The sequence below is a fragment of the Cibotium barometz genome, chromosome 62, assembly GCF_041138505.1.
Source record: "Cibotium barometz isolate CiBa-2024 chromosome 62, ASM4113850v1, whole genome shotgun sequence".
Taxonomy (NCBI): Eukaryota; Viridiplantae; Streptophyta; class Polypodiopsida; order Cyatheales; family Cibotiaceae; genus Cibotium; species Cibotium barometz.
Genome location: NC_141107.1, coordinates 16,515,975 through 16,529,772, shown reverse-complemented (window position 1 = coordinate 16,529,772; position 13,798 = coordinate 16,515,975). Strand labels below are relative to the sequence as shown.

Genomic DNA, 13,798 nt, shown 5'->3' with positions numbered 1-13,798 from the left:
TCCGGACCAAGAGAAAATCCTTCCAAGGCTCACCACCGAGTTGGAGCCCTCTGATAATCAACTTGCCCAACAAGGCACGACTTTGTATAGCTGGATGAATGAGACCTAGCCCCCTCTGCTGCTACGTGGCTTAATGATCACTCTCCATGCCACCTTGGCCCTTACTGGCCTCCCATAACTTCCGACCCACAAGAAGTTCCGGATCAAACGCCGTACCTAGCCAATACAAGCCCAAGAAATGGCCCAGCACATGAGGTGATGTACCACATGGTGGCAAGCAGTACACAGTTCGCCACCACTCTGCCTACTAGGGATAGCATCGTCGAGCTCCAATAAAGAAGCTTCTTCCGAATACTCAGAAGACGCGGAGCGAGCTGCTGCTCGGGAGAGATATCAATGCCAACCTCGCAGCCGAGGTATCGGACTGGAGTGCCCCTCGAGATCCACTGGAAAGCCTCAACTGGTCGCTAAGTCGAGGTGGGTGATGAGCCTACCCAAAAACCACACAACTTGTTCCAGTTGATCTGTGCTCCTGATGCACGACACAATCTCTCTACCGCCTCCGCGAATCTATGAAGATTCCCAACATCTCCAGCAAGGTAGGCTGCTGTGTTGTCTGCAAACTCTAAGTCCAACAGCTCCTCCTACGTGCGGAGGGGAAGGCGCAATCCTTAAAGTCCGGCCTCCTCGACGGAGAGAAAATTACTCATGGCCTCAGCGACAAATAAAAAGAGGTACGGTGCCAGAGGACAGCCCTGTCAAACCGAATGGGAGAGGGGAAATATGTCGCCTTGGGCTCCCTGAATGAGAACCTGGCTATGAGATGCTGAATAAAGTCCTGAGACTCCACGAATCCACTCCATGGGGAATCCCATCCGGCTCATAGTGCCCTCTATAAAGCTCCAATCCACCCTATCATAAGCTTTCTCAAAGTCAAGGAGTAGCACAATGAGGTCCTGATGTCGCATCTTGGCCGAAGCTGTAGCCTCCCAAAAGGTAAAGATGTTGTCCAGAATACTCCGATCTTGAACAAAACCAGTCTGAGTGTCATGGATCAAGTCTAGGAGGGAAGGCTGAAGTCACATGCTGATGGCCTTGGCCAAAATCTTGTACGCCGTGCCTAGAAGAGTGATGGGGGTCTCCACTGCCGGATCTCCAATCTATCACCACCCTCCTTGGGAATCAAATGTATCAAGCCCTCTGTGAGCCTCTTTGGCATGGCACCTGTGAGCATAATCTCATTGAAGGCAGCGCGAAGGCCACCTTCCATGAGGTCCCAATTGCGAAGAAAGAGAGAAGCAGAAAGCCCATCCGCCCCCGGGCATTTGCCCCTGGGTAATGCCTTCACCGCCTCCGCCAGCTCCTCTGCAGTGAAAGGAGTCAATAAGAAAGACCGAAAGGAGAGGGGAACCACCTCTCTCCAGACTCTCTCACGTGCATCCATCGCCTGGGGGGATAATGGGACACTAGTGAGAAGAGACCGGAAGAAATCCATGTGGCAATGGCTCTCACCTACGGGGGATCGAAAACAATAACTCCATACTGGCGACGTAGCCTGCGAATACCGTCTCTCCCCCTGTGAGGCCGGCTATCTCAAAAAATTCTCCAGTAACTCTGTCACCGACCCGAGTCCAGAATGAGGCCCTGGCATGGTATCTATACTCCACCCTCCTCTCCTCAATGGACCGAATCTCTATGCGACAGCAACGATCTAACTCTCAATCCACAGGTTGTCTGGGGAACTCTCCTGAAGACGATGTAAAGAGGCTAGGCCCCTCCTCAGACTCCTCTCCTGCTCTCGAAATCCCTCCAATCTACTCTAGGCTGGCTCCTACAAGAAAATAATGACCTCCCCAAGGCCCTCATCCAAAGTGCACGCTGCAGATCCCGAGGAAAAGTTCAGACCCGCCCATATTACTCAATCCGGCTACAAATCTCGGGGTCCTAAATGAGGCTGTCTGGAATCCTGGAGCTCGCATGTCTGTCATACCTCCATGGGACAGAATAACTAGGGCATGATCTGAAAATTTAGTGCTTGCCAGAATACCAAACCTTAAGGGACAGAATAACTAGGGCATGATCTGAAAATTTAGTGCTTGCCAGAATACCAACCATGCCTCCACGGCTGCAAGCCCGCTCATCAACATAAAACTTGTCTAGCCTAGGTTGGGGCCAGTGCTCCGCCTATCCGATCGAGAAAAGCTAAGACTCCCAAGGCTACGCCCAAACTCTGGAATATGCCAAGGGTCCTGTCCCCTAAGAATCAGTATCATCTCCTCCCATGCAGAGTACTCCACCCCAGAGACAATGGTCGTGCCACCTCCAAGTCTGTTCTCTGCTACCTCTATCATGTTGAAGTCACCGTCCATGCACCAAAAATGAGCTTGGGAAAAGGCTTGTCGAACAGTGCTCCAAAAGATAGCTCTACCTGCAGCCGCATTCGGGGCATAAATGTTGAGGAAGCCAACACTATCCTCTCCAATCAGAATGGTAACCCACTGAGCACGTCCTGGAACTATGACTCCTGATCCTATCACAGACGGCAAAAGGTGCTCACTAAGAGAGAGAGACACTCCTCCCTGTGTCCCTGAAGGACTGAAGGATGGAGACCAAAAAGTATGACTCCTGCCTAGTAGAATCTTCCCGTTAACGACGGGTACACCCCTCAGTAAGATGGTACTCCTGGAGGAAAAGAATGTCGATAGATCTCCCCACCATAGCTCGATGCAGCTCTCCTCTAAGGACGCCTCGTCTCTGAAAGCACTGAGGCCCCCCTAAGCCCTGAATGTTCCACAAGACAATCCTCATATCAATCTCTGTGTGAGGCAGAACTACTGGAACCGCCCTCCACTCCAAGAGTCTTGGGCACGGGCTTAGACGGGGAATAGTCACAATCTGTCCTCAAACGGAGTCGCGCCAAGTGAGCGTGGATCTTGCCCTCCATGTACTGCCACTCTGCCCGAGTGCGAGAGTAGGCATACTCCGTGCTTCATCGATCACAATGGAGGTATCTGTAAGAAGGGGGAAAGGTATTGCGAGAGGTATGCATGAACACAAAAAGCAGCACCTCCAAGCTAGAGGTCACCATCTCCCCTCCCTGGTCTCTGTGGGCTAATCCACCAAGCTCCATCCTGACCAAAGGCCATAGATGAGTAAGAACATCGGTGATATGGAGATTCTACAGATGATGTGATAACTCAACTGCCTGATCCTGTATGGTAGCAGCCACCAACTCTGGATCCCGCTCTGTCCCGGGGGCTACGCTCAAGGGGAAAGAGAAGATCGCGCCATTCTCTGGCGTAGAGGGTCTAGAGTGGTGGAAGACCACACATACCTGAATAGGGGCTATGGTCTCCTCAAACCTGTCTGTCCTTTCTGTCAAAAGACACCGGAAGAAACTATAATCCATAGGCTGCCCCAAGACACTGGGGGGGCCACCTGGGGACTCAAGTGGGAGAGCCCTCACTAGTGAGGCCACGATGGTCATCTCCACCGGCTCTAAGAAACGATGAATCAGGCGACGAACGGTACTCGTCGTCTGTCTCCTCTCCGGGTCAGGGGCTGCAAGGGGCTGACGGGAATGCTCTGGAGAGGCGGAGGGGGGAGGGCGGAGAAAGAGAAAGAGAAAAATGGAGCGACTTAGGGGAGAGTCAGGAGCGAGGGTGGGGGAGAGAGGGGAGGAGGCGAGTAAGGAGCGAGGGTGGGGGAGAGAGGGGAGGAGGCAAGGAGGAGTGGGAAAGCGGAGAGGCTGGAGAGGGATGCTGCTGAGAGGTATCCATCGGAGAGGAAGGCTGCTGGGGAAGGCTCGACGAAGCGAGGATGGGGTCAACCTGCCCCACTGGGCACTGAAGGCCAGAGAAGAAGTCGCGAGACGAGGAATCGGTCGCCACCTTGGGAGGGGGGACCCTCTCCGTGATTGGAGGGGGGCCACCGTCTACGGGTGGGTGCTGTGATAAGTGCTCGAAACGGTTCTCTGACAGAACCGAATCCTCCTGCATGTTGCCAGTCTGGCGCGCACAGCGGCAACGCTCAGCTCTGGTGCTCGACCGGCGATCAAAACGAGGGTCAACCGTCTACCACTCTCCGACTAATAGGTCATCCATGGTCGGAACCTAGTGCTCCGCGGCTTGGGAACCTGCTCCTCCCTCGGCCCCCTGATGAGGATCTAAGTGCGAAGTAGGAGGGGAAACCACCGAAGTCGATCGCCTAGTCTGACGCAGAGGGCGGACTCTAGCCAGATAACCCATCTGTCTGCAAATAAAGCATTGGCCTGGAAGACCGGAATACTCTACTCACTGCATAATGGGATCGCCCCAAAGACTGGGAATAGATATCATGTGAGGCACAGAATCCGGCGAGGCAATACAAATGCGGAGAGATGGAATCCCCGCTGCTCGTGCGAGAGCTAAGACAACAGTGGGAAGGGATTCCATCACTCTCCCGATGGCACCACCAATCACTGGGAGAAGAGGAAGGTATTCCTTTCTGAGGCCTGGAAAGCAGACCGTCACGGAAAAGCCTAAAACTCTAGCTAATGGGTCAAATGTCGGGTTGAAGCCATTCCTTTCTGAGGCCTGGAAAGCAGACTGTCATCACGGAAAAGCCTAAAACTCTAGCTAATGGGTCAAATGTCGGGTTGAAGCCATGCTGCCACCATGCAAAGAAGGCAGTGGCCGTACGTAGTGCAACGGGGCTCAACTGCATGACAAGATTAGACGCCGTTGGTGAGTCGAACTCAACTTGGTAGTAACCACGCCCCAAAGGATGAATATCTGCAATCTTCGCTGGCACACCCAGGAGGCTGGCCTAAAGAAGATCTCTGAGTTGGCCACGCGTGGGGTGGCTATCGACAATCTTGCATACAAGAGTGGAGGCCTCTAGGGATGTGACAATCGTAGCAAGAAGCTACAGGTCCGCTTTGGGAAACGAAAGGCAAGTAACGGTTGCCTCGGTCAGGGGAGACGGAACGGCTGCCATGGAGTCCTCTTGGGGGCGAAGACCAAAAGAGGTTGAAACTTGCCAAGACAATGAAGAAATACCCACAACCTGAGGGCACTGCTGGAGAGACAAGGACAGGCTAGAGATGGCAGAGCAGAGAGGAAAGGAAGGGACAGAGGGGGCAGAAGGGGGGGGGGGGGGTGGAGGGAGGGAGGGAAGAAAAGAAAAGAAAAGGAGGAGGAGAAGAGGAAGAAGAAGAAGAAAAAAAAACGGCTACGGGAGAGGGGAGGGGTGCGCGCACACGGAGAGGGGAGGGGGGGAGGAGTGGGGAAGGGAGGCTCTGTCGGGAAAGAAGAACGGAAGGGCACAGAGAGGGAGGGGTGGGGCAGGCGTAGCTGCGAAGAAGGAAGGGGGGGAAGCGAAGGAAGGGGGAGGGAGTGGCGCAGGCAGCACCAAAGGAGGGGGGGAAAACAGCAGGTCGCGCTACGGAAGTTCTGTACAGCAAGCCTTTGTCTAAAGGAGGTGGCTCGTGTATGAGAATGGAAAACAAAGCAGCACCATCTTCTACTTCTATTGGTTTTAGGAAACACGATTGTTTAAATCCTTGTTTTTATTCATATACTAAAGGCTGACATTATAATCATGAAGGACACTCGGACTTATCATATGCAGTCTCTATGCATTGTTTGGTCTGATATCATCCACACCCTAAGGAAACCACTTGGATGGGGATATAGATACAGCTATAATGAAAAGAGTGGGATGATGGGTTCTTCTTTACCACCTCTCCTACTAGTTCATCATGATATTATCATCTCCGTCACTAGCTTCACTAAGATTGTGTGCTAAGTTGATTGTGTTTTTAGCACTTTGTCTCACAGGGCTTCAGCCCAATTTTTGGTGTATATTGTCATGCTTTATAGAAGTCTCATATTTTTGGGGGCTAGAAGCTGACATATGACACATGTGGGTCCCCACATGGCACGCATCACAATATTGTATGATTTATCATAAAAACAGGGAAGACATGGACTGTCTTGGATTCTCCAATCAGTAATGAGGCCAAACTGGCTTTGATCAGTACCTTGGTGCAATATGCAGATCCTAGGTACTGTAGCCCATATAAAGCATTACCAAAGGCATAAACGGCGGTTTTAAAGCAAGCTTTGGCAATGGACTTCGAGCAGCTTCACTTATTCAGACCTTCCAGCGCCCACTTGCCCTGAAGACATCTGCTTGCGATGAAACAGGCCACTCCTCGCATGTATGCATAGTTACCCCAAGTGATCCCACTCCATTACATCCCCCTTATAGCTCGAGAGTTGTAACTGGAGTTGTAACTGCTATCGGGGAACTATCACAGTGACTCCAATAACACTTGAAGACAGGCCTCCTTCACAGCCATATCTTCCTCCTAAGTTGTTCCTTTAAGACTGTGATGGCTTCCCCTTGCTACAGCCTTGTTGGCTTCCTACATTTAAAGCTGCTGACTTTGGCCTTTAATGGTGTCCTCTGCGTCAGCTTGTGGTGACAAGTTGTTTGATTTTGCCTCCTTTCTCACTATTGTCCATCCCTTGGTGACTCCAATAACACTTGAAGACATGCCTCCTTCGCAGCCATATCTTCCTCCTAAGTTGTTCCTTTAAGCCTGTGATGACTTCCCCTTGCTACAGCCTTGTTGGCTTCCTACATTTAAAGCTGCTGACTTTCTCTACGTCAGCTTGTGTTGACGAGTTGTTTGATTTTGCCTCCTTTCTCGCTATTGTCCATCCCTTGGTAATGGCCTTGAACAGTAATAGCACAATAGCAAGAGAACACTAGCTAAATCCACCTAAAAGCTATCCATGGGAGCACCAGCCACCCTGTCATGTTGTAGTCCCCATCCATGATCATTTGTCCATGAGGATTGCACATCGAAGTCCAATGCGACCCTTGACTTGCCTGAGGACATGCACACATAATCAATATGATTTGCTCTGTATCATTCTGATCTTGCAAATCTGCATCTATAGCCCCAACCCACCCTTGCTTCTGAACTAACGCCATTAATTTGTTGGTCGTGAAGACCTACAATGGAAGCAAAGAAAGGTCGGCCAGTCCACGCTATGCTCCTGATTGTTGTGCTAGCCTTTCTGTCCACACTCTTCCATGCCAAGCAGAATCACCTCAAGTTTCCAGAAGGTGATCTTCATTGGGCACAGTTTTTGGAGATTCCACGTCACCTCCTGCTTTTGTGAGTTGTTTTTTTCAGAGAGCCCACCCAATTCCGTGCTGTCAGTAAGGAGGTCGCCTCTCATATGGATCCATTACTCATTGTACCCAGCCCCCTTGGACGCTTTTCTGACATCTCCACATCTAGCAGTGCAAAGGCCTACACTAGTCCGCACCCCCAAAAGCACCACGAGCCTTGGATATGCTCAAGGTATCGCTCTTGTGTGTCACAACTTTCATTATCTATTAACACATTCTCTGTCGTCCATGGTGACTTGTGACCAATTGATCTTTGTTATCCATCTACAAGTTTCTCTGTCATCCATGGTGACTTACGACCAATTGATCTTTGTTATCTATCAACATGTCCATGGTAACTTGTGACCGATTGTCATCCGAGGCTAGCTTCAGTAATCCCACATTGCTCTGCTGCAATCCTTGAGCTGTGTCCTCCAATCCAATCTGCTTACAGCTCTGTCTCAGCAGTTCGCATCCAGCCATTGAAGCTCCATTTACAGAAACACATAATTGGGGAGCAGTCGTCTATAAACAATTCAGGTTCCCTGTTGACTCTAGTGTATTGTGTGGTACATGACACCAGAATAGTAGGATAGGGCACTGTTCTTTTAGCTAGTATGAAGTAAATGTGCATGCAGGAGACTATGCAAGCAGCCTTACTGCCTGATATAACTTCAAGTACGTGCTACACCTTGATGCTTTCAGCAGCAGCAGATCAGTCACTGATTCGCTGTAGTGCAGAGCATACGCCCAAATTCTCATGATGACCAATCCAGGCGGCTTCATTCTCCTCCTCGGATACTGAATCTCTCATGTCATCCAATCCTGGAACATATCCCCATGCCTTTATCCACATCTTCATTTTCATAAGTTTAGTAGAGATCTTGTTGTGTAATGGATGGCTTTTGCTCCCCATGATGAATTCATGCACCTTGCCATTGACCTCAATCCAAGCTCTGCCAGGCCTCTTTATGGCACCTCTTAATTGTCTCGGCTCTTTTAGTTTGTCGGTTTCCCCGCTTTTGCAAGCTTCAGCATACATGTTCGACATAAGCATGTAACCTGCTGCATTATCGGAATCTAGGCCAACAACTTCACCAAAGCAATGTCGTCCCAAATCCATGTTCTTGAAAGTTCGGCAACCAGTGAGCAAAGACCTCCACCCAATGATGTCTGGTTCAGCGGACATAGTGTGAAGTAGATCAGCGGCCTCATTCAAACGTCCAGCACGACCAAGAAGATCAATTATGCAGTTGTAGTGCTCAACACCTGGTGTGATGCCGTGATCTTTTAACATGGCTTTGAAGTGGTGCCAACCTTCTTCTAGCATACCTGCATGGCTGCAAGCGGCAAGAACACTCATAAAAATTCCATCATCTGGTTTGAGGCCCTGTTTTTGCATGTCTTCCAGGCATTGAGCAGCCAGTCTGCAGTCACCATGCGAAGCGTAACCTGCAATCATCGCACCCCATGATGCCAAATCTTTGACAGGAAGTTCATTGAGTATTTTGCGGGCAGTATCCAAATTCCCACATTTGCAATACATATCAATAAGGGCATTCCCAACCACTGTATCTACACTGCATCCACTTCTAGTGGCCTTCTCATGCAACAGCTGGCCTTGTCCAGAAGCTCCTATGATAGTGCATAACTTCAACATGCTTGAAAACAGAAATTTGTCTGGTTGAAAGCCCTCTTTTTGCATTTGGTCAAAAAGTTCAAGCGCATGAAAACCATACCCATGCTGCGCATATCCATTAATAAGTGCACCCCATGACACTACATTCCGATTTGGTATCATCTTGAACACCTTGTGAGCCGCCTCTAAACAGTCACATTTTGAATACAAGTCGATGAGGGTACACCCGATTGAAAGATCTGATTCATGTCCTTGCCTGATAATCTGATCATGTATCACCATGCCCTGATTTGTGCCTCCTATGCAAGAACATGCTTTCAAGATGCACAAGAACATGCCCTTGCATGGCTCAAAGCCATCATGTTGCATGTTCATGAAATAATCGAAAGCAAGGCCGCCATACCCATGCTGGGCATACCCTGCAATTAAGGCACTCCATGACACCAAAGTATGATGTGGCAATCCATGAAACAATGTGCTCGCCTCATTTAAGCTCCCGCACTTGGCATACATGTCAACAAGGGTGTTTGCGACAACCACATCTAGCTCAAATCCACAATCAATAACTTGATGATGGATGAGCCTGCCACAATGCAGGGCTCTTATGCTACTACAAGCCTTCAAAACACACAGAAATATGACTCTATCCGGCATTGTGCCGGCCTGTTGCATTTTATAATGGAGGTCAATAGCCATATGAGGTTGTCCAAGGTTGGCATGAGCGGAAATCACTGCAGTCCATGTATATACACTTGGTTTTGAGACATAAGAAAACACTTTATTGGCTTCTTCCAAGCGCCCACAAGTCGCTAGAAGGCGAATAAGGTAGTCTGCAAGGAGAGCTATGGACTCGTAGTTGTTTCGAACCATAAGACAGTATACCCTCCTTCCTCTTGCCAAGTCTTTCTTCGAACAGCATTCCTGCAAGACATGGTATATGTTACCCTTGGTAGTACTAGATCCTGAATGTTGCATGGACTCCAATGCTTGAAGCGCCTCTTCCAGGCCGCCCTTGGAAAACTTCTCCATAACTCTAACGGCGGCGGCCATGGAAAGCAAGCAATCACAGCGCGCTCTCTCTCTCTTACCAGCTCCAAATCAGGGACATACTCCAGCGCCATAGAGCAGCTCCGCTACTGGAGCAGGTTAACACCTATCGGCTTGTAGGTGACCTGCCCGTTTCTGTAATCAGTCCGTACAACAAAAACCCAAGCTTGAAAGATTATACTTTCATTTCAAAAATTACCAAGCTTGAAAAATTATACAAATGAAGATCATACCTTCATTTCAAATTTTCTAAATCCAAAAATCTTCTTTTCTCTCTCTCGTTTGGCAGCTTAAAGAGAGAAAGAGAGGTATTAATGTCGGTAGAATGCAACACTAAGACATATACGACCAACCGGTAGGACTTGAACTCGGGTGGATCATGGCCTCTATAAGTTGTAGAGAGGGAATAAGTTGTATTTAATGAAACGTAGATACCATATGATTGGTTGAGTGATTCGGAGTCATGCATGGGCAGTTAGTTTTTTCTTTCATGTTTTGTCAGTTACTCTGATGTCTCTTACACTCTTTTATATTTTGTTAGTATACAGTAGTCACTCATTTCTCATGTATCCTTTAGGTCTCATGTCTCATATGTTTTGCTTGTATACAATAGTTACTCATGTCTCGTATATCCTTTAAGTCTTTGTAATCAGGTAACTAGGGAAAAGGACTCAATTCAAGTGTGTGTTATAAGTTGTCCAAGAAATGGCTGTTATTGTGCGCATCCTCCTCAATCTTCTGAATCCTCTTCACCAATTAAATAACCAACAATAAAATGGTAAACAAATATTCCATAAGTATACAAATCATTACCACACGCATATTTGCCAAGGCGTAAGTAGCCTAGGAATGACCTTGCCATACTAACCAACTGTAATGTACGTCAAACGTATTAATATTTACAATGTCATCACCCATGATATTAACATGATTTGAAATGACGCAAAGATCATCCAAGTGTCTCTGAATTATCCAAGAGGGTAGAATAATATTAAGAGAGCTTAAAATATATTCTCGTAACATTGCTCTTGCTTAAGTTTGCAATTGCCCTCAATTGTGGGTTTGTTGAAAAGAACGGAGGAAGGCGTGAAAATATTTCACAAGCATGCATCTTGCATTGTCACAAGGATGATTTTGAAAAGTCACTAAGTATTTGATATATTGATTTCCAATATAAGTCGATGTAATATGTTGGTCAATGATAGTATTTGGAATCAAAACTTCTTCCACACCCTCAATAAGAGGTGGATTCTCATACACAAGATGAGTGGGAAGTGATTCCCTAAAAGGTTTAAGCAAACTCACATGAAATGAATTATGAATCTAGCAATGAGAAGGTAATTCTAGTCTGTAAGCAACATCATTAATTTTGTGAATCATGTTAAAAGGTCCATAAAATCTTAGGGCGAGCTTAACAGCTGGAATTCCTACTCTTAAGTCTGTGTCTCTCAATTCTCAAAAGTACATGATCTCCGATTTCAAAAGAAATAGATTTACATTTGTAGTTTGCTTTCTTAACATATTTCTCTTGAGCATGTGCGATAGAATGTCTAACATCATTCAACATGCTACTAAAATCGATAGTGAATTAATCAGCAATTTCAATTTTGTGGGAAAGTCCATTAGTCGGAATAGGTGAAGCTTTTCTATACATAGTTTCAAAAGGTGCTCAACCGGTAGAGTCGAATGAGGAGTATTATTATATGTAAACTACAAAAAATAAATGTACTCATCCTGTTGGTTGGGCAACATAGGCTCTAAGTAAATATAAGATATTACTATTTTTAACTTCAGTTTGTCCATTTGTTTTCGGATAGTAAGCGGTGGAGAAATCTATCTTAATGCCTAAGTTGGAGAAAAGAATGATCCAAAAATTACCACATAATCTAGAGTCTCTATTAGAAACAATGACTTTTGGCAACCCGTGATGCACAAAGATTTGCTTGATAAACATAATCGCAGCTTGTTGAGAGGTCAATGTTTTCTTACAAGGTAAGAAAGCTTGCTTACTTAAATGGTCCACTATAGTCAAAAATCATGTCATTATGACCGGATGTAGTAGGCAAACCTGTGATGAAATCCATTGATACATGTTTTCTTACAAGGTAAGAAAGCTTGCTTACTTAAATGGTCCACTATAATCCAACCCTCAGAGAAGTTAGAGTCATTCTCATAGGACTCAAAGGTTCACTCTCAATCACAGAGATGTTGTGGACACTAGGACGTCAACTTAAAATTTTGGTTTTGACCCCTTTGCTTGAAAGTCCCTTGTAAAAGGATTTCCAATTTTTTAAAAGGTGAATATAAGCTTTTTTGAAATTTTTCTGCATAAGATATGAAGGCTTGAAATTGTAGAACTCTCTCTCTCTCTCTCTCTCTCTCTCTCTCTCTCTCTCTCTCTCTCTCTCTCTTTGTAATTTATGAGAGACTTTGAAGCTTATAGAAATATAAGCTTTTAAAGATTATGAGAGTAATAATCTTTTAAGCTTATAAATCTTAAAAGCTTAAGCTTTTTAAAAGCTTTCCCATAGATGTATAAACCCGCGAACGGCGACTGTGAGAAAGACAAGAAGAAAATCCACCCGCCAGCCTTTGCGAAATCGCCACCACCGATTAATGGAGGGAGGATAGGAATTTGTTTTAAAAAAATCTCATTTGGAAAGCTTAAGGATTAATCTTGTTTAATCCTTAATAAAAAAATTATTAGCTTGTAGAAATAAATTTCTCTCCTTTTCTTAAAATTAGCTTGAGAGCCCAGCATAGCCATCAGGGCCTAAATTTGATGGGTGCCTATGAAATTTTTTATGACAGGCATTTTTTTTTTCCTTTCGCTTGACAGGTTTCAACAAAAAAGTTCTTGTCAAATGACAGGTAAATTTATATCAACACAGATACCATAAAAAGAAGACATATAAAATAGAGAATAACCTACGGACCGGCTCTCTTTAAAATCACATTCATACATATCTTGCCAGTGCAAAATCCCTAATCATCAAAAGATATCAAATAAAAAACCACTAGATCACAATAAACCTCGAACAAAAGACAGAAAATGTGAACAATCATCAAAGTTGTGCAATCCAAAAATCACTCTAATGGCATAGCTCTCCTCTTTTTTGCTTTACCCCAAATTTTTTATGGCAGGCAAATTTTTTTCTTGGGCTTGTCGTTTGACAGGAATTTTTTTCAACTACCTTTTTTGACAGGCAAAATGGCCCTTGACAGGAAAAACAGGCGTCAAATTTAGGCCTTGATAGCCATCCATTATGCATATCTGACATTGCCATGGGCTTAGCAATACGAGAATTAAGCTTAAACCTCCTTCAACCGTCTGTACGATCAGATCTTGGAGAGGTTGAGTTGAGAAAAAAACACTTTCATGAAAGAGGGCGGTTTTGTGGTTTTTACCGGTTTTGTGGTTTTTACCGAGGTTTACCACCTTCTTTGCCTTGTAGTCTTTGCCCTTTGTATAAAAGCTTGCAAATCTTCAAACCTTTGATTTAATCCTTCAAGCTTTTAAATCTTGCCTCCATCTTCCTAGACCCATAGCTCTCTAATACCATTGACATGGATCCACTTCTAAGAAAATAGAGAAAATAGAGACTTGCAAGAAAATATATTATTCAACCCAAATAATTGATTAAAAACCACAAGTTCATCATATTCAAGCATCGAGTAAATAACATGCAAAATACTTAGCTCATGAAAGCGACACAACAATGGGTGCAATCTTCCCCCCTCATGTGTGTGGCCTCCCCACACACGAGTATTTTCATAATTTCATTCCAAGAATAGATCATAGCCTCCCAAAATACAAAGAGGTACTTTTCCTTGCACGGCACTCTCTTGTGCTCAAAATAGAGTGTCCATAAATTGAGGCTAGGGTTAAAGCATATAACGCTTTACAAAAGTATTAAGGTTTGAATATTCAAGTCTAAGGTTGAT

The 13,798-nt window shown here is 45.9% G+C and overlaps 1 protein-coding gene across 1 annotated transcript; it reads right to left on the bottom strand.

Annotated features, from left to right (window-relative positions):
- Positions 1-5,896: 5,896 nt before the first annotated feature.
- On the bottom strand, positions 5,897-10,066 carry LOC147604188 (putative pentatricopeptide repeat-containing protein At3g15130). Its single transcript, XM_086795450.1, has one exon. The coding sequence runs from the start codon at positions 9,854-9,856 to the stop codon at positions 7,883-7,885; it is 1,974 nt and encodes a 657-aa protein (XP_086651576.1). The 5' UTR covers positions 9,857-10,066; the 3' UTR covers positions 5,897-7,882.
- Between the last annotated feature and the right edge of the window lie 3,732 nt (positions 10,067-13,798).